This window comes from Thalia democratica, chromosome 3 (assembly GCF_965202585.1).
Source record: "Thalia democratica chromosome 3, ktThaDemo2.hap1.1, whole genome shotgun sequence".
NCBI classification, from domain to species: domain Eukaryota; kingdom Metazoa; phylum Chordata; class Thaliacea; order Salpida; family Salpidae; genus Thalia; species Thalia democratica.
The window spans coordinates 260,370-286,556 of record NC_139167.1 but is presented as its reverse complement, the minus strand read 5'-3'; the positions used below and the strand labels follow the sequence as shown (position 1 = coordinate 286,556).

The following is a 26,187-nucleotide window of genomic DNA, read 5'->3' as shown; positions in this document are numbered from 1 at the left end:
TAAAAACATAAGTTTTATTGTAAAAAACAACAATTGATACTAACATTTTAAATTGAAAATGTACTTTAAAAAATTTATAAACAAAAAGGAGTTAGCAAATTTATAATGAGAGTATAGCTTTAGTACCAGAGAACTAATAAAATAATTTCAGATGTTTTTAGTAAAGCAGCGAATAAATATATTTTTTTGAATTAATTTATTCAAAACATTTCTTCTCATTATAGCTTGTTTTTTTTTAAAGTTCTTCAGTTGTGGCAGCTTTTTCTTTTTCAAATAGTTTCTGTTTGTTAAAAACATCGAATAAATATTTGAGTTCCAAAATACTTTCAGATTATTTAATTACATAAAAATAGTTAGTTTTAACATTAATGAAAAACTTTTGTTTGAAAACGTTTTATATGTATCTTTAAATGTAACTAACCATTAACTTTCCTAACATATTTTTTAAGATCGTATATATAAAAAATATTGGTATTACCAGATAAGAAAAAACTATTCAAACCTTATATTTTTATAAGTTTTATAAAAAATGTTAATTTTCAATAAATTTCATTAACTATTATATAGTATTAACTGTTGAGACTTACTATAATTTTTTAAATACACCGTAAAAACTCCTTAGTTATAATTAATTCAAAAACTAACAATCAAAAAGACCTGCAATTTTAGTACCAGCTACACTTAAATTAAAATATTAAACAAGTACCAACCATTTTAGTATCAGCAACGCACTGTTTGAACTGATTCAACTGTTTGTAACAAGCTAATGGTTTACCAGGGTTGTCGTTGTAACAATCAACTAAACTGTTCTGTGCCGGCCTACACACTGATTCAAACCCTGATGGTCTGTATACATTTGTTTTAATTTAAATTGTTATCACTTATTTTTATTAGTTCATACTTTTTTATAACATTTATTTCTGTTGAGTAATTTTTAACATTGTTTTAAAATATAATACAAATTTTTTAAATTAAAAAAATGAAAACAAAAAATACATATATTTGTTCTCCTTTTACAAAGTAGAGACCTCTAGCTGTTTTTCAAGAACCAAACTTATATTATACTATTATAATTGAAGATATGTAGATGTATATAAAATTATTTCGACCAAACTTATAGAACTGCAGTAGTTTTATATTTTTTTACAACTTGAGTCTTGTGAAAAACACTCAAAAAGTTATTTAAAATGTTATTAAATGTGTTTGATCAGTATTTTACCTTAAAAAAATTATACAACTTCAAATAAAATACTGCTTTAAAATGTAACCATATGAAAATTTGTGGTCTCAATTTAATGAGTACTATTTAAATAAAAGAAATCACTAGCAGTTATAAAAGACTTATTATTAACATATTTTTTCAAACCTGAATTTTTTATCAACTCTTTTAGCAGCAGCTTCAAATTCTTCATGAGCAGTTTGAGAAATTCTTGCCAACTGTTTTAATTTATAACATAAATTAAATGAGTTATTTACAAAAAAATTACTTGAAATTTGACAAACAACTAATTGATTACATAGAAATTTAGAGAATTTTTTAAAGCATAGAATAAATTGCAACACTTTCTAGTCTTTTAAAACTATGACTTTTGAATAAAGTACCAGTTTAAATATCCATAAAAATATACCAATTTTTTTTATTCTATAAATGACATTTAATGTATGCAAATTGTAAATATAATATGCCACAAGTGTTGAATTAATTAAATATAATTAGTAAAAGTTTTTAATTAATATATAAAACAGTTATTTATATAAAATGTACCCGTTTTTCAAGTTCATAATATCTTAATCTCCACTTTTCATCAATATTTTGACCTGCCTTGAACTTAAAACTGTCTCCCTTTTCAACCTGAATTATTCAGGTATCTAAAATCTCAATTTCTAACTAAAACTGTCTAAACTTTTTAATCTAATCTCTCAACTACAACTGTCTAACTAATCTATCTAAAACTACCTTTCTGTTTTCTGAACTTTATTCAAACATTTGTAAGAATTACGACACCATAAACAAATCAAAATGTAAGTTGTGAAAAGCAAATATTTTAAAATTTATTTATGTTTTAATTTACAATTTTTTACAGAAAAAATCTTAATGTAATGATATTGCACATACTTGTTAAAATACAGTTACAGAATTGGTTTAGATATAAAAATTGCACAAAGTAATGTTTAAGACAATTAAAATATTGCACATATATATAAAGCAAGTTATTATTTGAAATCTGCACAATGTATTATGATGTCATAGTCTAACATCAAAGCTGCATTCTTTTGTCATCTTGATACTATTGCACTCTCCTTTTTGAAAGTTCTGTTTTAAAAATATTTTTTTATATTTTACACTACATTTTGTTATTTTGAAAAGTTCATTTACAAAAACTGAAAAGTTTTTACAGTCTATAGTTATTTTAAAAAACTTAAATAATTTATTAAAGTTATTTTCAATTTGTAAACATTACATACACAAATTAGGAAAAAAAATAATTGCAGCTATAAATTGTTTGATAATGTTATTAAATCAAACTACTAATTTTTTAATTCAAAATAAATGTGGTCAATGGTTCATAAAACAGAATACCATAAAATATTATCTTGTCCAATAGTTTTTTAAAGATTGTTTACAACTTTAAATAATAGATTTTTAATAAAACAAAAACCTTATTATATGGAAAAGGGTATTTTCTTCTGTGCTTGTCATTTAAATCATAGTATTCATCTTCATTTTCGAAATCCCTAGTGTCATCCGATTGTATTTCAGCCAGGTATTTATCCCCAAAGAAGGGTTGAATCGGGTCTACATCAGGTAGAACATCTACGTCATCATCGCACTCTGTTGTTGGCTGTTATGACGTAATAACGATAAGGAATGCAGTAAACTAGTTATTAGTAGACTATAAACTTAAACTTTATTTAAAAAAAATTCAATGCATTTTAACTTGAGTACATATTATTTTAACATTTGGAAAAAATCAAGTATGTAATTGTGTTTTGAATAAACTATTTTTCAGAGAGTGATCAGTGTATAAATTTGTTATAAGGACTTAACAAAACTCACTTTACATTTAACAGAAGATTCTTCAGCTTCTGATAAGTCTTCACATGGATCTCTCTTACCAAAATTTGCCTTTGAGTTTTAATAACATATGTTAACTATTTATATTAAATATGTATGTATTAATATATCATAATGCATAACAAAGTTATTAAAGAAAAAAGAAATATAAAAATTGTAAACAAGACTTCGATTTTTCTATTATTTTAACATTCAAATTTTGTCAAAAAACCTTGACTCCCCAATAACCATAGTAATACAACACACTTTAAACACCAAAATCTATAACACAAAACTATTTATTTTAGAATTACTCCATAAGTACAACAATTAAACTTAGTAAACTATAAATGAACAAACTAACTATTGGACAACGTAGTATTTTCTTTCCATTTAAAGATTCATTGGAGACAGATTTATTAACAGGTTTCTTGTTACAACCGGGTAGAATTTCTTCCTGAGATTCACAACTGATCTGATTCCATTCACTAACTCCGTTCAATCCTTCATTTTCAAAAGAACATTCCTCTAACTTCGCCTTCAGACTCTTGAAAGAGATCATGTGTACTGAAGTTTCAGCACTATTTCCTCCCATATTTACTTCTTCAACATAGTTACACTCATCAAGCTCGAAATCTTCACTGCTGACATCTTCTATCTTTTCAACCTCATTTTCTTCAAACTTTTCTGTTTCAACATCTCCAAACTGTTCTATTTCGACATCTTCAAAATTTTCAATTTCAACTTCATCTTCTTCCTGAACTAACCGAACTCCCCGGCTTTCTTTGGAAGTCAACTGCCAGCCAGTCAAGTCCTCATCAAGTAAATCTTTCTCTTCGAAGGAGCAGCTTTCAACGACCAGGTTCTTACTGACGAGAGCGTTTTCTCTCGCGATGTCTTCAATACTCACGCCGTAATCTTGCAAATGCTGAGCCCAGCCGGAAATTTCTTCCTCACAAACTACAGCTTCTTCAACACCTTCTTGCTCCAAAGACAAGGTAGTCAGCTTCAGTTTGCCTTCTATGGTGGGTGGATCGAGCTTAGGGAGCTGGTAAGGTTTCGGGGACTCCATGAAAGTGTGGATGAGACTTTCCTCCTTGACAACGAAGGTGGTCTCTTCCACATCAACGTTTTTGGACATTTTCCTCTCACAAACTTCAGGTATGTCTTTGAACAGGAGCTGCTTCATTTCTTCGTACTTGCTTTCAACTTTCGCTTGCTTCGACTTCTTGTAGACTTGCTGCGGAGTGCAAGCTTCTTTTTCGGGCTCTGGCTGAAGGATCTTCTTTGTCAGCTCCTTGTAAAGCCTGTCCTTTGCTCTTTTATCGTCTTCTTTACTCACAACTTTTGGAACAACACAAGATCTTGTTCTTTTAACTCTTGGTTGAACAATTTGAGACTCAGTGTTTTTACTTGGTGGCTTTAACGACTTCACATGCTTCGGTTGAGTTCTAGCCTTTTCTTTCGCTTCTCGAATAATTTTATTCACATCTTGTGTAGCGAATTCACAGTCTTCCTTTTTCTCAACTTTATTGTTTTTCTTATAACTTTGCACAGCTTTAACTTGGTTCCAAGAAATGCTTTGCGGCTTCGGTGGTTTTGCCTTTGTTTTCTTGGGAGGACAGACAACTTTGGGTGGACATTTCTGTGGGTTGTGTGGTGAAAAAATGCTTTTATTTTGAACAAAAGTCTTTGGCCTAACATTTACTTCTTTCGGATTCAGAGTGTTACGATTACAGTTTGGTTTGAACGGAACTGCTTTGTCATTTGGTGGAACTTTTGAAAAAGTGAACACCTTTTTATTAGTCGGACCACAAGGAGCTTTTTTAGTCTGTTTTCCAACATAGTTCATGGACGGACTTGTTTTGTAACTTTCATTGCTTCTTGAGCGAGGTTTTGGTTTTACACTGTTGTTCACAGGTTTTGTTGGACTTTTTGACTCAGGAGGACAATTTGGTTGCTTCTCAAAGCTAAAAGTTGGTTTTGGCGGACATTTACTTGTCGGTTTTGGTTGGCTCTTTTTGATAAACTTTGGTGCACAACTAACTTTGGGTTTTTGTGGTGAGAACTTGACTGGGATATGAGTTTTATCACCAGCCTTTTTACTGGTCTCAAACTTAAAAGATGACTTTGGTGGACACTTTCCTATGGGAGGACAGTTACCCTTGGGTTTTGGTGGAGCTTCGTCAAATTTAGAATAATTCTTTACCTTAGAAGGTTCTGCACCAATATCTTCCCACTTATTCAGAGAACTTGGTTTTGGCGGACATTTATTAACTGATTTTGGTGGGAATTTAACATTAACTGGACCACTAGTTTTACCACAACTTGGCATATCCTCAGCAGGTCTCGGCTTGGTAGTAAACCTCGGCACAGGACAATTAGACTTGGACTTCAATTTCCTGTCCAGCATCTTGGAGTTGAAATTGTCCGTTTCTTCTTTGGTGGGCGGGAGTTTCGGCGGTTTGGGACAAACTTTGTGCTTCTCCGACAAAAGATCAGATTTTTTGATCTCCGGAACTTCAACAGGTTTTTTCTCCGGTATTTTCGGAGGCTGACAGACTGGCTTGGGATCTTCGATTTCAGGGTCTTCAACTACTTCTTCGAGATGGTCTTCTGACAATCTGGTGCCTGGCAGATATTCGTCTTTTGGAGGTTTGTGGAAACAGAAAGGAGTGTTGAATATGGTTGGACTGTCGTCACAGGGTTTTTGGGGGGACTTTTTGGGTTGCTGGAGTCCTTCACAAGGTGGGGTTGACTGTTATTGAGTTATTAGTAAATTGATTATACAAACATTGAAGAACTGGATTACGTTTTGATTGAGTAAAAAACGATTAATTTTACAATTCATTATATTACTACAATACAAAATACAAGTTGTGGAACTAAACATTTCTAATATTACAAATTTTGTTTTTATTAGAAAATATAAACATAACTTTTACAAGACATATTTTATTAAAATATTTTTATCTATACATACATGACAATAAATATCTGTAAGATCTGCACAATTTTTACAAAATATAATAAAAAAAAAATACTAAGTTATAAATAATAAAACCTTTTCAGATTCTGTATCATCTCTTATAAATAAGTAAACTATCAACTCTTTATACTACAAATCAAGTATAATTACCCTATTGGGATGTTTATTTTTTGGTTGTTTTTCAAAGATAACTTTTGGATCTTGGCAGAAATCAACAATTACTGGATCGTTTCTTACAGGGGCCGCATCAAATCTGTGATAAATTGAAAATTAATATTTTAATAAATTTTAAAATGGTTTTATCTTAACACAATTTGCTATTTTATAAGACAATTTCCAAAATATTCAAACTAAGAAAAATTTAAACTATAATAGCTTAACAAAATTTACTTCATTTAAACAATAGTGAGATTTTAGTAGAAAATTATAAACAGTTTGATATTAAGTAACAAACCGGTTGATACAGCTGGGAGGTTTCGGAATATTAGGAAGTTTAGAAACTGTATATTGATCATCTACAATTGTTTCCACGTATTGTGGTGCATGTTTCTACAAAAAAAATATTTGTTACTCATCAATATCATATTATAGGAATACCAAGGGATTTTCAACACTTAGAGTTTTTTATTTTAATTCACAACTCTTAGTATAGAAATGTGTTAAGTATTTATCATCGTCTAATTTGTTATAAAAACTAGAAATAAATTTAAACTGAGGATACATAAATTACATTTAGTTTTTAATATTTTTAATGTGATATATGTATAATTTGAATAATTGTTAGATTTTAGATTTCAAATATATGTGACTAACTTTCTGATTATGTCTGGCCTTATTAATTTTCTTGATCGCAATAATATCCATATCTACATCATTTTGTGATCTTCCATGAAAATCAAAATGAATGACTCCATTGTAATGATCTTTAAAACTCATCACTGGCTGTTTATTAAATCAAAGTTATAAAAACTATAAACATTAGTACAAGCTAACTTTTAAAAAGCTGTTTTAGTTTTTAAAATATATAAAAAAATGAACAAATAACAGCTTTGTTAAAAGTATTTAAAAAAAGTAGATAACTTTTTGCTTTAGAAATTAGTTTATAATTATTTTTTAGAAACAGTAATATATAAATTTTTGCATAAAAATCTAAGTTTTTATTCAGTGAAATTATCAAGTATATCTAAAGTTTTAGTAACTAACCTTTTTTCTTCCGTCTAACATATCTTCGTCAAATGATGCATCTATTGTCCTGTAGTTTTCCTGAAATATAATTTATACCAGTAAGTATATGAAACAATAAATAGTAATTTCTTATAGTTAAAAAAGAAAACATTATATAAACATAAAATAAGTTCTGTTTCAATTTAACACTTAATTACTATTGCCTTCTTTATATAAAATACCAGTGTAACTAACGTTTTAATAATACTAACATTGGCTTGTTGAAAAATCTATATAATCTTATAAAATAAATTCTTACCCTTCTTTTAATTCTGTTTTTAATGCGCAAGTCATTGTTAGGTATTGGAATCTGTAAAATATATTTAGATTTAGAAAATAATAAATTTACTAAAAAAACAAATCAAACAAACTTTAGGTTTTTTTGGTTGCTCTTCATAGCAACTGTCAACAAGTTTTTCGTTTCTGTAATACTTTGCGAAAACACTTTGAGGCTTGGGCTGAAAAAATATTATAAAAGTTTATATAAATTTTGACATTATTTAAATAACTCCATAATGTATAACAAAAATTGTATTTATTGTCTTAAAATATTAGATTTTAAAACTAAAAACTTTTGGGAGTGCTTTAAAGTATAAACTGTTAAATGCGTGAATTTTTTGACAAGTTTATATGTACTTGTAAAACAAAAAAATTAAAAAACTTTACCTTGTTTCTTATATCTTCTTCTTTATCAGAATCAAATTCTTCCATGTCAGTCTGAAAAGTTCAGTATAATAAAATACAAATTCTACTAAAATTTGTTTTATAAAAATATCCTTGAATAAAATACTGTTATAGCTTGTAACAAAAAACTTATATTTACAAACCGTTATAGAGGTCCTTGGTTTTTTAGGGACATTTGTTGTTTTAATTACTGGAATACTTGATTCAATTGGTTGACTTTGTTCTTGTGACTCTTCAGGTAAGTTTTCTATCTGTTATATAAATTTATAATTTCAACATCAGTTTTTGAAAGTATTAAAGTTATAAGATAAGTGCATAAGTTTTTTATGATCAGGAAAAACAATAAGTATATTGAAGCTTTTGTCTGTAAACAATACTGGATAAAGTATCACAGAAAACAATATTAAATTTATCAATATGACAGAAAACATGCTTACAAGTTTTGATTGGTGGATTATATTCACATAATTTTGATAAGTATGCTAAGATAATCTGTTGATAGATGCATGAATACTGGTACACAATATTTATATGAAGTTAATACGAAGAACTCAGTTGTAAACCGAAATTAAAAGATAAAAGATGCTTAACAAAGACATACAGTCGCGTAAAACAATTTGTGAGTTAAACTTTATTTTTTTTGAAATAAATGGACTAATATTATAAACTTTTTGTGTTTAATTATTAGATTTCCAAGCTAAAATAGTAACGTTGTTAAAATTCATGTTCAGTTTAAATAAGCATTTGCTGTAAAATTAAATATAGTTCAATAGTGAACTAAGTTAATTGTAAAATTTTAGTTTTTTTGTACTTTGGAGTAACTTTATCGAACTGAAAAGTTTATCTAAACTTAAAACAGGCTTTTTTGCTAAGTCATGGATCGTTTTATATTTCTTGTAGATAAACATATGGGGGAGATGTATAAGTATTGGCCTAGCTATATGTACTAAACTAAAGTATACAATTTTAATTTTTGTGTTTTTTTTTGTTTACAGATATTGATTATTCTAATCTATTAAATAAAATATTATCAAAAAATATTTTTATTTAAAAGTTTAGTAATAAAAAAATTACTGATGTTGGTAAACATACAAAAAACAGCTTATAAACTTAAATTTATATATAACAAATTTTTGATTATTTTTGCTTTTATTGCATAGAACTAACTTTTTTATAGCATGAACTATTTGTTTCGTCATCAAATAAATCTTCTTCTAGATCACCTTCAAATTCTTCCATATCTCTCTGCAATTATTTATTAGACATTTTCACATCTTGATAGTTAACTTTAAAGTTTCAAAATAAAAGTTTAAGTTTTGCATGTTATAACATTAAGCAAGTAAAACTTTCAATATCATATAGTAAAAAGGTAAATAAAAAAATATAAAATTATTAAAACTTATCAAACTTTACATTATATTTAAGTAATATTACAATTAAGCATTCTTAAAAAAAATTAAATTTAAAATGATGGAATTTAAACTAATTGATTGCATAAAAATCTTTTAGGATCAACTAAGTGAACAAAAACTAAACTTTTTGTACAACTTACAGTATAACTGGTTCTATTTCTCCTTGAAAAACTATGAGACTTATTAACATTAGTTTGTTTAGCTGGCGAGCATTTTGGTTTTTGTGAGGAAGATTTTGGTGGAGGACACTTTTTTGAAGGACATTTTGGTATAATTTCTTCATCAGTTATTTCATCCTATAAATTTATTTATAAAAAACTGACTTTTCAACTTATAGTTTATAACAATGAGTTCTAAAACTTGACTTTTATTTTAAAATAAGAACTTATTCATATTTCAGTAAAAACTAAAAGACTAATAAACACAAAAGTATTTATTAAACCTGTAAATCTTCTTCAAAATCACCTTCAAATTCTTCCATATCTCTCTGTTATTATCGTATTACTTAAAATCAAGTTTAATAAATTATTTAATTATTTGGTATTATCATATTACTCTAACTTAAAAAAAAGTTTTTTACTAGTATGAATATTATACACAGAAAAAAAAATCTTGAAATACTCATGTTAGTATTCTAAAAAGAATAACAATTTAATTTGATTAATCTAGCTTAAAAGTTAAAAAAAAAACATTTTTTTATAAAACAACTTACAGTATAATTAGTTCTATTTTTCCTTGAAAATTTGTGAGATTTTTCATCATTATTTAGTTTAGCTGGGGGGCATTTCGTTTTTTGTGGAGGATTTTTTGGTTTTGGCTTAGTAGATTTTGGTTTTGTTTGAAGAATTTTTGGTATAAGTTCTTCATCAGTGGTTTCATCCTATAAGTTTTTTAATTTCTAAAAAGCTGACTTTTCAAATTATAGAGTATAAAAATAAATTCAAAAAATTAAACTTGATTTTGAAATAACAACTTATTTATTAATTAGTAAAAATGAACAGTCTAAAAAAACACAAAAGTATTTATTTTACCTGTAAATCTTCTTCAAGATCACCTTCAAATTCTTCCATATCTCTCTGTTATTATCGTATTATTTATAATCAAGTTTAATAAACTGTTTGGTATTATCATATTAATCTAATTTAAAAAAAGGTTTTTTACTAGTATGAATATTATAGACAAAAAAAAAATATAGTCTTAAAATATTTATGTTAATATTCGAAAAAGAACAACAATTTAATTCGATTAATCTAGCTTAAAAGTTAAAAAAAAAACATTTTTTTATAAAACAACTTACAGTATAATTAGTTCTATTTTTCCTTGAAAATTTGTGAGATTTTTCATCATTATTTAGTTTAGCTGGGGGGCATTTCGTTTTTTGTGGAGGATTTTTTGGTTTTGGCTTAGTAGATTTTGGTTTTGTTTGAGGAATTTTTGGTATAAGTTCTTCATCAGTGGTTTCATTCTATAAGTTTTTTAATTTCTAAAAAGCTGACTTTTCAAATTATAGAGTATAAAAATAAATTCAAAAACTTAAACTTGATTTTGAAATAACAACTTATTTATTTATCAGTAAAAATGAACAGTCTAAAAAATACAAAAGTATTTATTCTACCTGTAAATCTTCTTCAAGATCACCTTCAAATTCTTCCATATCTCTCTGTAATTATCATACTATTTAAAATCAAGATTAATAAATCAGGGTTGCCACTCGTTTTTTCAATTTTTTTCCAGGTTTTCCAATTTTTTTCCAGGTTTTTAAAAGTACACATTTTGGGTCTATTTTTACTTAAAAATTAAGTTTAAGGTAAGAAACTGTGTTAAATAGAATAAACACATTGAAAAGATACTGTAAAGCTACTTCAAATGTGTTTTTTAAGAAAAAAATTTTTGATGATGACAAAAGTTTTTTATTTATATGATAGATTTTTTGAGTCAAATCGAAAATTACAACTGAACATGTTAAAATTCCAGGTTTTTCTAGTGATTTTTGTTAAAAATTGCAGGCTATTCAAAGTTTTTTTTTTTTCAAAATTTCTCTAATTCCAGGTAAAGTGGCAACCCTTAAAATGTTTGATAATACTAAAATTAAGATAATTTTTTTTTAGTATGAATATCATACACCGAGAAATATTTATACTCATGATAATAGAAGTAAAAATGATCAATAGACAAAATAATTCTTAAAAGAATAACAATTTAATTTGATTAAACTAGCCTGAAATTTTATTCAAATATAAAATTAAGAAGCTACACTAAAATTTAAAAAATTAATATTCATAAATTATAAAACAACTTACAGTATAATTGGTTCTATCCCTTCTTGAAAATCTGTGAGACTTTTCATCATTATTTTGTTTAGGTGGGGGGCATTTCGTTTTTTGTGGAGGACTTTTTGGTTTTGGTTTGGGACATTTTGATTTTGGTGGAGGACATTTTGGTTCCTTTGGAACAAAATAAAACCCTTTATTCTTACTACCTTCCTATAAATCAAGTATATTATATTAATTTAATATTTAAAAACTTTTTATTAAAAAGAAGAGTTTGTAAAAGGATACTACCTCTTCACAGAGATCATTTAAATCTTCCTCAAGATCTGGTTCGAATTCTTCCATATCATTCTGTATTTTAACAAAAATAATTTATACAAGAGTCCTATATTAATTTGCTAAGCATAAAGTTTTTTACACAAGTTTTATTTATTTCCTGTTTAGTAAAATGATCAAATGTTTTAAATAATAAAAAACATGTAAATTTAACAAATTTTAAACATAAAATAACTAGCTATAAAATTTATCTAAACAGCGAAAAAATTAACTTTTGTTCTATTTAATTTAAATAAAACTTTTCAGATCTTCAAAATCTAACAACTTACAGTATAATTTGTCCTATCCTTCCTTGAAAAACTGTGAGACTTATTAACATTAGCTTGTTTATTTGGAGGACATTTTGATTTTGGTGGGGGACATTTTAATTTTTGTAGAGGAGTTTTTGGTTTTTGCGGAGGACATACAATTTCTTTATCCGTGGTTTTTTCCTATGATTTAATAAAACTATTTCACTTAAAAAATAACCTTTTTTGGATAAAAACTCAAATATTATCAAAAATATTATTTACAAAAGCATTATGTAAACATTTTTTAAGTTAAAAGAAACAAAAATGTATGTATTGGAGCATTAAAACAAGTTTAAGGACTAGACCAGGGTTGCTAAGTGTTTTTGGAAAATTTTCTCCAGGTTTTTGAAAGTACACATTTTAGTCTATTTTTACTTAAAAATTAAGTTTAAGGTAAAAAACTGTGTGAAATAGTATGAAAACATTGAAAAGATACTAAAAAGCTACTTCAAATGTGTTTTTCAACTAAAAAATTTTTTGACGATCACATAATTTTTTAATTTATTTGATAGACTTTTTGTGTCAAATCGAAATTTTTCTATTGAACATTTTAAAATTGATAAAATTTCCAGGTTTTTTAGTGATTTTTGTTCAAAATTCCAGTTTTTTTTTTCAAAATTTCTCAAATTCCTGGTTTTTTAGCCTAAATTGTCAAATTCCTGGTTTTTTGGCAACCCTGACTAGATTTTCAGCGAGTTTTTTAAACAAATTTTTAGCTTTGCGAAACTAACCTTTTAAAAAAGGTTTTAAGTTAACACTACTAAATATGTTTAAAATGTTTGTCACTAAACGATTATATTTCGAATATAATTTTATAAGGTACAAAATTAAGTATTTTATATACCTGTTCATAAATATCAATTAAGTCTTCTTCCAAATCTGGTTCAAATTCTTCCATATCATTCTGTAATGATTTAATTTTTTTTCTAAGTTCAAGCTTATTTGAAATTTTATGTTTAAATAAAACTTATCTAAAACATGAAGTATCACAGATTTAGGTAAGTTATTTCAATTTAAGATAAAATTTTTTTAAAGACAATACAAACGCTTTTACTGATTTTATAAATCAGATAAATTATTTTAACTACAATAAGAGTTTAGATGGTTGTAAACTAGAACAAGATACCATAAAATTAACAACTAACAGTATAATTGGTTCTATTTCTCCTTATACTTTTTGAATTTTTATCAGTATCTTGGTTACTTGGTGGACACATAAGCTGTGGTACAGGACAACTTGGTTCGTCAATTTGAGGTACAGTTGGGGGTGGTTTGATGACCAGTAGATCCTGATTTGTTTGAGGTTCAAACAAGGTGGGCCTTCTTCTTTGTTGTGGGTTGGCATGGATTGATGGATGCTCCTCAAAAAATGGTTCACCCTACAAGCAGAAAATATATGTGCATGATAAAATTATCCGAGAGAATTTAAATCGTACAAATAAAGCAAACAATTTTCTTTACAACCTCAAATGATAAAAAGAATTTGTCTTTTAAAACAAACAAAATCAATAACTACTTGGAAATTTATTTAAAGTTTAATAGTTTAATTTTTAATTACAATAAATGTTATTTATAAATAAATAAAATACCTCCATAGAATCCGGATCAATATATTCTTCCATATCTTCTAAGTCATTTCTTAGTTCACTGGGCTGTGACGTAAATAAAAAATAAAACAAAACATTAACAAACAAGTTTGAAATAAAACAAAAAACAGCTTTTATGTAAAAAAAAAAAATCTAGCTTTTTACTTGTAGTAAAACTTTATTTTAGATATAGACTGAAGTTTTAGTACACATAATATTAACCAACATTGAGAATCAAACAAAACAACTAACTTGTTGATTTTTGGTGTAAGGAACTGGTACATCATAATCTCCCGTTGCAACCTTTTAAAAAACAGCAGAAAAAAGGTTAACCTGAATCTAAATACCTCAACTACTACTGTCTACTACGCAACTATCTAAATTATATGTGGGCAAGTGTGTTTGACTTTCTGCGCTATCTAATACTAACTACATACTTTTGTACAGTCTACTTTCTATACTATCTAATACTAACTATATACCTGACTCTCAACTATCACTGTACTACTAGCTAACTCTTTTCTTACTGCATCTAAACTAATAAAGCTCAACACTTTCTTTCAAACTCACTAAAATTTCTGTATTTTTTTCTGTTCTTTCTTTTCATTCTTTGATTTTATTAGTACACTTTGAATTATCTACAACTTTTGATGATTTTTAGACATACTAGAACAATATCACTCAATGTTTATAATACATTATTCACAGGTACATTTCATAAATAAAACTAAAATACTTATATAATTTATCAACATAGTATATATATAAATATTTAAATTTACACAAAAATGACATTATATTTTTTACTGATAAAATAACCTTGTCTTGCTCATTTTTGATTTGTTGTGTGAGGCTCTCTGTAACTTCTACCAACTGTAATTGTAAAAAAAAACATTTATTATTTTGAAACTTTATGAAAACTAAATAAAAAACGTATTTTAAAACAATATACAATAAGTTTATTTAGGTCCATTGAGAATAAGTTGAATTATTTTAAGTTTATTCAAAGTTGCCAAATGTTTTTGGCAAATTTCTCCAGACTTTCAAAATTTCCTCAAGGTTTTTAAAAGTACACATTTTTAAGTCTATATTTAGCTTAAAGTTAAGTTTAAGGTAAAACAATGTGTAAAATAGTATAAAAAATTGAAAAGATGCTGTATAGCCACTTTAAATGTGTTTTTTAATAAATAAAATTGTAATGATGGCAAATTTTTTTTAAATTGATATGGTAGATTTTTTGTGTCAAATCACAATTTTATTACTTAACATGTAAAAATTGTTTAAAATTCCAGGTTTTCAAGCTTTTTGGCGATCCTGGTTATTACAAATATTTTTAAATTGCCAAGTAATTCTTAAACTTCACCAATTAAAAAGCACTAATACCAACACACTTAAAACAGTAAAGAAAAACGCAATAAATAAGCTGAAACACAAATTTAATGAAAAATTACTTAAAAGTTAACTTAGCAAAAACAAGTTTATTATTAAAAATTGATACTATTTATTTTAGAACGTTTTATATTTTATGCTTATTTTACCTTGTTCTGCTCAGTAGAAATTTGTTCGGAAAGATCAGAAGCGATTGCAGTGAACTGTTGATAATGACGTCATAATGATAAAAAAAGAGCACAAATATGTTTTGATAAAATTTTAAAATATCAGTTGAATTGTTTGCTACATTGGTAGACCATGCTAATAGTTATAAAATAAAAGAGTAAATGCACTACAAGTTAGAAATTAGTAAACCCATGCATTCATGCAAACTATTTATTATATAAATACAGACTACAAACTAACATTTTATTTAAATTATTTTTTATTAGCAACAGGCATTAACAGATGTTTAATATTATTTTCAATCATGTCTAGAGTTTCAAACTATTATTATAAACTCTACCTCTTGTGTAGGCGTATGTAAGCGTTTACTTAGTTTTTACTGTAATAAAATATAAAAAACATGGTTAGTTTGTAAGAATTAATATTAAGGAAGTGTAGATTAGTACCTGAAATTTAAAGTACAGAAGCCATGACATTTAGAAAGTATATTAGTAATAGGTAGTACTTCCATTCTAAATGAGTAATTATTCCTAAGACGTCAAACTAGTTTCGTCCATAGAATATAGGTAAGCAAAACATTATTTTGCAAACTTTTTCAAATATTTTCCAGATAAATGCAATTTAAAGACAAGAAGTTTTTAAGTATAAGTAGCAATGCTGACTATTAATTCTTTGGATTCACATTAAGTTACCTTATCTTCTTGCATTCTGAGATTTTCTACTAAACAATCACCACTTTTTGCCACATTTTCCAACTTTAAACATTTTACAGTTAGTTTTTATTGATATGTACTTTTGATGTGGCAAAGTAGAATTTTAATAAAAATACTATAAAAAAAATGAGCACCTCAGATTTGACGGAATCAGATTCATTTTTCACTGAAGATGCCACCAAAAGAAGCTGAATTTTTAGAAACAAAATAATAAATAATATTATTTCTTAACAAACAGTTTTATAAATAATTAAAACCTGATTTTCTTGAGCAGTGATTTTATTGCTTAACTCATCAACTACACTTTCCAGCTAAAAGTAATTAAAGAAAGTATCATTAGAATTGTATGTTTACATTTTTTCATTTGACTTTCAGGTTACAAGCATTATCAATCTATAAATTTAGATATTTATGAATACTATTATGATTAGATAACTTTAAACACCTGTAAATTTCGATATTGAGCTTTAACTTTAAATGTGCTTGTATGGTTATTTGTTCAAATATCATTGGAATTCTAGTTTAAATTTAGAATTTTAACTGTACATAGAGTTAATGTTTTTATAAAAGTTATTATTGGTAAGTTTAATTACAAAATAATACCTTTTCAGACTGAGATTCAACTTTTGATTCAAATGATTTGGTAACTTCATTCAGCTAAGTAACAAAATACTATTACATCTAATATTATATATCATAATTATATAGAGCTGAAATAGCATTCTAAAATTTCAACAAAATACTTAGTAATGTAAACTTATGATGTAAAATATACTTGGTAGTTAGCAGTCAATGTATATAAGTTTACTGCATTTAACGAACTTTTTTTTATGTTTTATAGAACTTTATTTTGAATGTTTACATACTTACCTTTTTTAGTTAATATAGTGGTTTAAACACAAATAATACACTCAAATTAATTGACTATGGAATTTATTAGCATTTTCTAAAGCAAATCCAACCTAAATTGTTAGTTTGAGTGCATTTCTTGTATATTTATTAATATTGCACTTAATACAAGTTTCAGAATCTTATTTATAAGCAATTCTTTACATGCTTGAAATTCATGTTTGAAAGTACTTTTTCTAAGTAATCTGTTTATACAGTCAGTGGTAATAAAGGAGGGATTTAAGGATATTCAGCAGTTTTTGATGCATTTATAGTAAATGTCAGTACTTAAGAATATATATTAGTCAAGTTGTAGTTATTAGCATTATATTAGCTGTGTGTTATTTATAGATATTAAAAATTCATAAAAAAGTGTCAAAAGTTCAGTAAGTAGTGGCGTTCAAATTTAGTGTATTTTCAAAAAGACATGCTAGTTAAGCCTTATAAGAGCAAAAAAAAAGTTTTAAAAATATCAACATCCACTAATTTTTAGAAAGTAAAAAAAAAGTTAAGTTAAAAGTCAGGTTATAACTTGAGTAAGTAGATTTAAATGTGCATTTCAAGAAGATATCATGTTAGTTATAAAGCTTATAGAGTAAGAGTGACTCTTTTCAAGCAAGTTTTTGGCAACCTTTTGTTCATTTTCTCCAACTTTTGTAGCAATTTGGTCCATGTAACTTTCAAGCTACAAATATTTTATAAATGTAAATATTTTTATACCTTTTAGTATTTATGTTTTGTTATACCTTTGATTTTTCAGCTTCCATTTTATCAGTAAACCCATCAAATTTGTATTGATACTAAAAAAAATTCTTTTTAGTTAAAATATATTCAAATATTACTTAACTTTTTATAGTACCTTAGATTCTTGCTCTTCAACTTTAGAAGTAAATTGATCCAGTGAATTTTGAAACTAAAAATGTCAAAATTTTATCATTTTAGTTATAAAACTTGAAGAAACTTATATAACTGATAGATACCTTAGACTTTTCATTTTCCAATTGACTTGAAAAGTTTTCCAATTTGCTTTGATACTGAAATTTACGAATAAGACTTATATAGATTAAGTATGTATATTGTAATCTTTTTATAATGTACTAAAAAGTTTGAGAAAAAACAAAAAATTGTACTTTAAGTACTTAAAATAGAAGTTTTTATTCCAAGATTTGCTAAAGACATATTTTGAAACTTTTAAGTTTTTCAGTATATATGTTACACTTTTTGTTAATGCAACTGTAAATCAAAATGTTGCAACATAGTTTTAAAGATCAACATAGCAACCTTTTCTTCTTGATCAATTACTTTTGAAGCAAACTGTTCCAAATATCCTTCAAACTAAACAAATACATTATTTAGCATTCCTATTGTTACCGAATTTAAATACTAATTTTTACCTTATTTTTTTCATTATCTAGATTTCCAGCAAACCCTTGGAACTCAGTAGAAAACTGTTTGATTTTAATAATGTAAATATTCAAATGACATAGGAGATTTCAATATAAATAAAACCTGTTTTTGATAATGCTGTAGTTCGCCTACAACTGAATCAACAGCAAATTTGAACTGAAATTATTTAACCAATTAGATATATTGCTTTAGTATTAATAAAAAATAACAAACTAACTTGATCTTCGACAAGTCGAACTCGTTCATTAAATATTTCCCGGTATTCAGATAACTATGATGTCATAATAACATAAAACAACAAGCATGCTAAGTTTTTAAAATAACATACAACTTATAATATTTATTATTTTGATTGTTTGGTTTGTATTGATTAGGTTAGAAGTATACTATGTTAATTTTAGAATAATTTCTAAATGTTTGTTTTATGATTATTTTGTAACCAAATCTAACACAAAATAAAATCAAACATAAAATCTAAACAAGCTGAATTTTGATCATGACTGAAAACAAAAAATGAATAATTCTAAGAGAACTACAAAAACAAAATAAAATGACCAACAACAAATATCCTTTATGTTCATGGTCAAACTTTTAGTCTAAAACTTTATCCATTATATGCGATTTTAGAATTACTTTTCATTTTATGACAAAACAGTACTTACAAATTACATATATTATACATTTAAATTGTGTATAGAACTATAAAATCATCGTTTTAAATTTAAAATCACTTTTTTCAACAAAATTTGACCAGAAATAAAAGATTTTGGAACAAGCAAATTGTACATGCAAATTAAATAATATTTTTACTTTATCTTTTTCTTGTTGTATTTGTGAGTTCATGTTGTTTGTCACATTAGTCAATTCATTCTCCTTTTCTGCTAGGCGATCTTGTAACTTTAATAAAAAAAGTAAATTATTATGACTGTTTCACAAAGTTTTAAGATTGATAACTTTATCATTGTTAGTTAAAAAAAGTGTGTTTTATGATGAAAAACAACAAATAAATTTAATCAAAACAGCCATTGTACAATATAAACTTAATTGTGAAACTATACAATTTTTAATTTATGTAATCTCATTTTATGAAGAAATCTAAAACTAAAACACATTTAAGGCAAAAAGAAGAATCCATTTTTTTTTTTACAAGTTGATCGTTAAAAAATAAAAAAATTGGTAGACTTTTATATTTACAAGAAATGCAATAAAAAAAAGTATGATTCATAATCTTCTATTGGAAACTTTTTACAGAAATGACTATATCTTAAAAATTAATGAAAATCTTTGTATTCAATACAAAATGACTAATAATTATAACCTTAAGTTTTCTTGTAAGACCAAATAGTTTTTTTAATGCCCTCACCACATATGCCCTTTATAAAGATTCAACAACCATTTGTTAAAATATATATTTATGTTAAAATGTATATCAATATAAACGTACTTGCTGAAATTCACACTCTTTTACTTCAAGTTTTCCAGTCCAATTATCACAGACTTGAGATATTTTTTCATCCCTATTCTTTACTGCATCCATGTACTAAACACAATTAGCTCATTGCAATCAATTAATGAACACATATTGCAAGTTCAATTACTTTCATAAAGAATTACTTTAAAACATTGTACAATTACTTATGTATTTGAAGATTGCAACATAAATAAATTGGATACCAAAAAAAGCTAATTGTTGAGTTGTATTATTAATAAAACAAGCAGTGAATTCATTGCAAAAAAAAAGTATAAAAATAATAATTTTTTTGTGGATTAGCAAACTATATAACGTAAAAAATATTTTTTTAAATTTGAGAAACATCACATGTAAATTATATTTTCAAAAAAAAATTGATTACAAACTTTAGCTCTTTCATTATCAAGGTCGGTGATGAGATGTTGAATTTGTTTTTCCCTGCTGTTGATCATCATGTCGTAGTCTGACATGATCTTTTCACGTTGCTTCTCCATCTCCAACTTCTGATTGAGGTGGGCATCTTCCATCTCTTGCAACTTTTCACTCATTAATTGCTTCAATGCGAGATCTCTCTCCATGTCTTTCAACCTCATCTCTTCCTACAATATCATACAAATTTAAAAGAAAACATGTTGTAAAAAGTCTTTAATATGATGGGAATGTGTCATAACTGCACAGCAACTTTCTAACAAAACTTTCACAAAATGTAATTTCAGGGTTACTTCATCTACTAATCAAATGGTAGGTCTACTTTATTTAAAAAAAAAATTAAGCAAGCTTTCCTATAGTGGGTCATATGCAGGGTTGCCACTCTTTGAGTCAAAAAACTGTCCAGAGTCATCCTGAGCTTTTTCAATTCTTTATAAAAAATTTAACTTTTTTAAATTAATAAAAATCAAGTTCTTCAACCAAGTTGCTTACAAAATATAAAAATATTGAAACTAAATTATCTAAATCTCATTCAAAATCTAGAAAAATTTTGTCATAAAAACAAATTATACAGTATCCTTCTTTTATTGTACCTACATATGTTTCTGTGTGTTAATGGATTAACACACTTCAACTGTGTTCTGTAAAAAATAAATACTGTAAGGAAAGAATAGAAGCTAAAGTAGGTGTATACATGTGTTAATTAAAATAAAATTAATTTCTACAAATTTTTAGAGGTCAATAGTTAATAATAGTATTAATTTTTTTTACAGAACCCAGTTGAAGTGTGTTAATCCAAACACACAGAAACATTTGTCGGTACAATAAAAGAGGGATACTGTATAAATTGTTTTTATTATATATTCCAATAAACTTGTTTTACTAGGATCTTTTGTTAAGAAACACTTAAATTTATATTTTGAATAGTTAAAAAAATTTGTCCTGAGATTATCAAATAAACCTCATACTATCATAAAAAACAAAACTATTTTGAGTCAACCTGAGTTTTTAAGTAAAATATAATGAATCCTGATATTTTCAACAACTTCAGAATATCCTGAGTTTGTGGCAACCCTGCAGATTTTCCCCCTTGGGGGCCATAAGCTGCAAAGGGGGATGGGGCATGACTGGTGACAGTGCCAATAGTCATAATTTAAAACTTACACTAAATATTCTGGAGTTGATGATAAATAACAAAAAAAAAACATTTTTAAGGAAGGATTTGAAACATATAATAAATATTACAGGAGAATATCATGTTATTGGAAGGGGGACACTGCTTTTTCAATTTTTTGTAAGAAGCCATTACAGAAAAAAAAATTGGGAAACCTCAATGTAAAGTAATTCACTAATACTTTATTTTATTCTTTGGTTTCTTTGTGATATTTATTTTTACACACTGAATGATACTTTCTAGCAAATAAATGAAGTTATTTAGTCCAAAAACAAAAACTTAACCATAATTTTACTCTATTAACAGAATTCAAAACCAAACTTTTTATTTTTAATTCATAATCAGGTTACTTTTATAGTATATGTCATTTTAGTATTTTATGATCAAATGTAATATTTAGGAATAATGTTATACATGGTCTAAAAACTTAAACTGACTATTCAAACTTAAGTCTTTTTTATTGCAAAACAATCTATTCAAAAAAAAAAAATTTTTACTTAAAGAAGAAATGCTTATCAACATTTATGTAAAATTACTTAATGATTTATAAGCTAACAACTCTAATTAGAGCTTGATGCAAAAGCATCAAGTTTGAAGCACATATAAAATAATGTTGATTTATCTAATATATTATATCACTACTACTTTCAAACAAATAAAAATCTGATAAGCTGTGCTATAAAATTATTAATCTAAAACTACAAAACTAACATGCAGTACTTGCTGTCTGAAACTATCTAAAGCTAGCCAGTCACCTTGGGCATTAAACTCTTCACCATAACTAACTTTATTTTTGTATTCATCTTCAAGGTAGTAGTCACCATGTTCATACTCATCAGGTTGGTAGTTATTACTATTATCTTGATCATTTAAAACTTCTTCTCTACACTTTTTAACCCTTATTCCTGTTATCTTTGAACAACTTTACTACTTAACTATTTTATTCTTTTTATCACCACTATACATATAAAACATAAATTTCCAAGCTTTATTTAATTTGTATCTGGTCTAAAAAAACTTTTACTTACTTAAGAATAACTCTATTCAACCTTTCATTCTTTTTCAAAACTAAGATACTTTTGACGCTAATTACTTTTATATATAGTTTATTGTTTCAAAAATCTAGATATAGAGAAATAATAGAAATAATAAAAATAATAAAAATATAGAGAAAGTTACAATATAAACAGAAGGAAACTTGTAATGTTTTTTGGATATCTTTATTTCAATCTATTAATTTAACTATGTCTAAGAATACAACCTAGCATAACGATAACAGAAAGTCAAACACACTTGCCTGACTACTTTAAATATAAGTAACATTATTTTACTAGTACCATTAACATACAAAAAAGTAAACTATAAAACATTTTTATACAAACATTATTTATAAACCTAATTTTAATAAAAGATTGAATGAAAAAGAGATAATAAATTAACTTACTACAGTATCTGCAATGGGAACTTTAGGTTCAGGTTCATCTGAAAGTCTCTGGAGGACTTGAGAAGAAAGCTGAAAAAAAAATCAATCATAAATATTCCAAAATTTACAGTTCTTTAACAATAGAGCTTTGTTTATAAACTATTATTAAATACTGCAGTTCACAAAAATCATAAATAGATTTAGAAACTATTAAGTCCATTTTATATTAAGGCCATAGGGGGGTTCCGACTTTTTTTTTACAAAAATTAACTTTGGCTTTTATATGAAAGCTTTAAATACAAACTACAAGCCTGTTTTTATAAAATTCAAAAATATAATTTAAGTTTTGGGATATTTTATTTTTTGTAAAAAGTTTCCGATACAAACGTATGGACTGCAAATTTTTTGGGGTCAATTTTCTTGGAAATTTTAAAATTCACTGAAAATCTATCTCCTCCTTCATTTTTCAAGCAATCTTCTTCAAATTTTCAGGAAATGTTCCTTAGATTAAAAAGAAAAAACGTTACTTTAGAATTTTAATAAAATAAAAATTTTATAACAAATATTAAAAAAAAAGTGTTTTTTTTTCAAAAAAATTATATTTGTACATTTTTTTTTATAAATTCAAAAGTAAGGTTTTTTGTTATTGTATAAACATTAGACTGTGAAAGTTTGAAGAAGATTGCTTAAAAAATGTAGGAGGAGATAGATTTTAAATGAAAAAGTCTTTTTTTGCTGTTTTAGTTTTCCCTTTCCATAGGGAACCTTTTATGCGGCCCGACTTTGACTAGTCATATCTCAAAAAATAGTTTGAATTTTTTAAAACAATAAAAAGCATCTTGAAGCTTAGAAATTTTTTTTTTAAATAAGATCAACTTGTAAAAGACATGTTTTACCCCCCCCCCTATGGCCTTAATTGTACTAATTATTTAATATAAATTTTTTATCAAAATTATAATTATTTTTTAGATTCTTTTTAACTAAGCAAAAATACATCCAAATCATATTTACTTTACATTTAGGGTGATTATGACGTCATAATAGATCAAAAGCAGTTAATATGTCTTTAAATAAGTGTCAATAAGTATAAGTTTTCATTTAGTACATAAATTATAAGTCTATGACATGTATAAGTGATTTTATTACTGCAGTCAAAAAATCAAAAAGTATGTGATTGATGGGATTGGAATTAGTTTTTTAGGCTTTTTTTCTTTGATTTTTATTCAGATTCTTCTTAATGAAGAAAAAACACATCCAAATCATATGGACTTGAATGAATATAACAATATGACAAAAAAAATGTGCTGTACTCCCTACCCCTAGTTTGTATCAACAACTTTTTACAAAAAATGACTTCTGGTATTTTACAAAAACTGACAACAATTCATACTTGAAGCTTTCATTAAAAATGCAAATGTTAGTATTTCTAAAAAGTGTTTGAATTAGACTCCTTATTGGAGGACAGGTATAGTTCTGAATAAGAACCTTTTTTTTTTGAAATCACTACAGATGTTGATGTAGTTAATAAATTGTATATATGCTATTAAAGACCATTACATTATGTTATTTGAATTTCAAGTCAATTCACACAATAAACAAGGTGTAACTTTTACCATTTTATTCATTATTGTTAGGAATTCATAATTGCTAAATATATTTACTTATAACTTAAAATAATGGTTTTGATTAATATGTATATAGAAACTTTGTATTAAAATGTACAGAAAGTTTTTCAAAAATAAGGTTTTGAAGTTTAATTATAAATCTGATAATGAGTCTATTTTTCAGGGTTGCCAACTGTTTTTTGAAAAATATTTCCAGGTTTTCTAGCTTTCTTCCAGGTTTTTTAAAGATCAAATGTTTTGGTCTATTTTTATTATAAAATTAAAAACTGTCATAAATAGTATAACAATATTGAAAGGATACTGCAAAAAAAGTAAAATAGTTTTTTAATATGTAACAAGAAAAAAATTATGAAAGTTATTTTTCACCCTAGTTTTTTAGTATACTATTCTTTATTAAACGACAAAAAAAGTGCTCAACATTTTTGGTCCTAGGACCTGATGCAAAATAAACCTTTTGGTTATTGAGTCACACACCACAGATACCTTTTAATGCCTTGCCCAGGACAGTATCTATTCAAAATTTCATTACTTAACATGTAAAAGTTCTTGATATGATGCTTAACTAGTTAAAATTTTCAAAGTATCATGTTTTTCCAGGATTCCAGGTTTTTTACAACCCTGCTATTTGTAAAATTTCTCTAAATATGTTATTATAACACTTAATAAACCATAACACTATTAAGAAAATAATTTTTTAGAAACAGAAATTTTTAAGACCCAATTTAAAGTTAACTTTCATTTAAATTTTACTTTAATAAACCACATTGTAAAGTAAATAACCTTTATTCCATCTCCAGTAGTGAAGTATTTTCCTTCAAAATCATCATCCAACTTTGACTGTCCAGCTCCCATAATTTAAGTGCAATAAGTTTATTAAGAGCTGCTGAAACAACACACAGATAAACAATAATTATAATTAATTAAAATTTTGACAAACAATTAATTGCCTACAAATGCTTTTTATAAATGCAGATTTAAATTTTATGCTAAAATTTCAACTATGACTTATGTGACTTAACAACACGTTTTTGGACAATTTCGCCCAATTGCTAAGCAATTTTTTGTGTAAAAATTGTATAATTTCAGAGAAGTCATAATTGTGAAACGTTGATGTATTTTTGATACTGACTTTGCAGGGTCTGTTTACATAGCAAAACTTTGAAGTCAAGCAATTTTTTTTCAAGGATCTTATATTCAAACTAAAATTTAGTTTGAACAAAACTCTTCTTTTAAATATAATAATATTTTTACTTAAAATTTAGAAACTTGTTTTAAAACAATTTATTTCATATTTTAAGTAAAAGTTGAATTGATTAACATCTGTGTGTCTATTTAAAAAAAAAACTTTGAAGCTTTTTCTATTGGTTTTAGTTAACTAATTAAAATACCCTTTTAAATTATTTAGGAGAAAATTATCAACAAAACTTTAAGCTGATATTATTCATTAAAATATATTATTTGAAAACGAAAAAAAAGTTTATAAATATATTATCAATGTTTTTTTATAAGTATGCTTGAAAAAAAAAGCTCGTTTGTTTAGTCTTTTATGTTTGTTAGCTACTATCAATAAAACTACTAGGACTAAAACTATTTAAAAACATTGTTTGTTAACAAACTATACATTACTAAATGGACTAGTACAGTTAAAAAGAGT

General features: G+C 25.9%; 1 protein-coding gene across 2 annotated transcripts; it reads right to left on the bottom strand.

Moving 5' to 3' along the window:
- LOC145831345 (uncharacterized) lies at positions 1 to 25,418 on the bottom strand. Of its 2 annotated transcripts, XM_082938569.1 has the most exons (22): positions 25,314 to 25,418; positions 22,930 to 22,998; positions 20,269 to 20,481; positions 19,856 to 19,951; positions 19,222 to 19,308; positions 18,629 to 18,682; positions 18,514 to 18,567; positions 18,399 to 18,452; positions 18,286 to 18,339; positions 17,985 to 18,038; positions 17,864 to 17,917; positions 17,751 to 17,804; positions 17,636 to 17,689; positions 16,720 to 16,773; positions 16,374 to 16,427; positions 16,251 to 16,304; positions 16,096 to 16,158; positions 15,385 to 15,438; positions 14,666 to 14,719; positions 1,367 to 1,437; positions 711 to 846; positions 1 to 280 (listed from the first exon to the last, which is right to left on the bottom strand). In XM_082938569.1, the coding sequence occupies exons 1-22, from the start codon at positions 25,383 to 25,385 to the stop codon at positions 236 to 238; spliced, it is 1,554 nt and encodes a 517-aa protein (XP_082794695.1). In that variant the 5' UTR covers positions 25,386 to 25,418; the 3' UTR covers positions 1 to 235. The 2 variants fall into 2 exon arrangements, with proteins under 2 accessions (XP_082794695.1, XP_082794696.1); XM_082938570.1 differs by lacking the exons at positions 16,096 to 16,158; positions 16,251 to 16,304; positions 16,374 to 16,427; positions 16,720 to 16,773.
- Positions 25,419 to 26,187: the final 769 nt, after the last annotated feature.

Bases quoted from the DNA above. Each gene is read 5' to 3' on its own strand.
- LOC145831345 (XM_082938569.1), bottom strand. From the start codon at position 25,385: ATGGGAGCTGGACAGTCAAAGTTGGATGATGATTTTGAAGGAAAATAC. The intron at 20,482-22,929 runs GTAAGTTAATTT...ATGATATTGTAG, and splicing joins TTCCCATTGCAGATACTGTA to GAAGAGATGAGGTTGAAAGA. The intron at 18,568-18,628 runs GTTAGTTTGTTA...AAATAATTTCAG, and splicing joins TTCGACTTGTCGAAGATCAA to TTCAAATTTGCTGTTGATTC.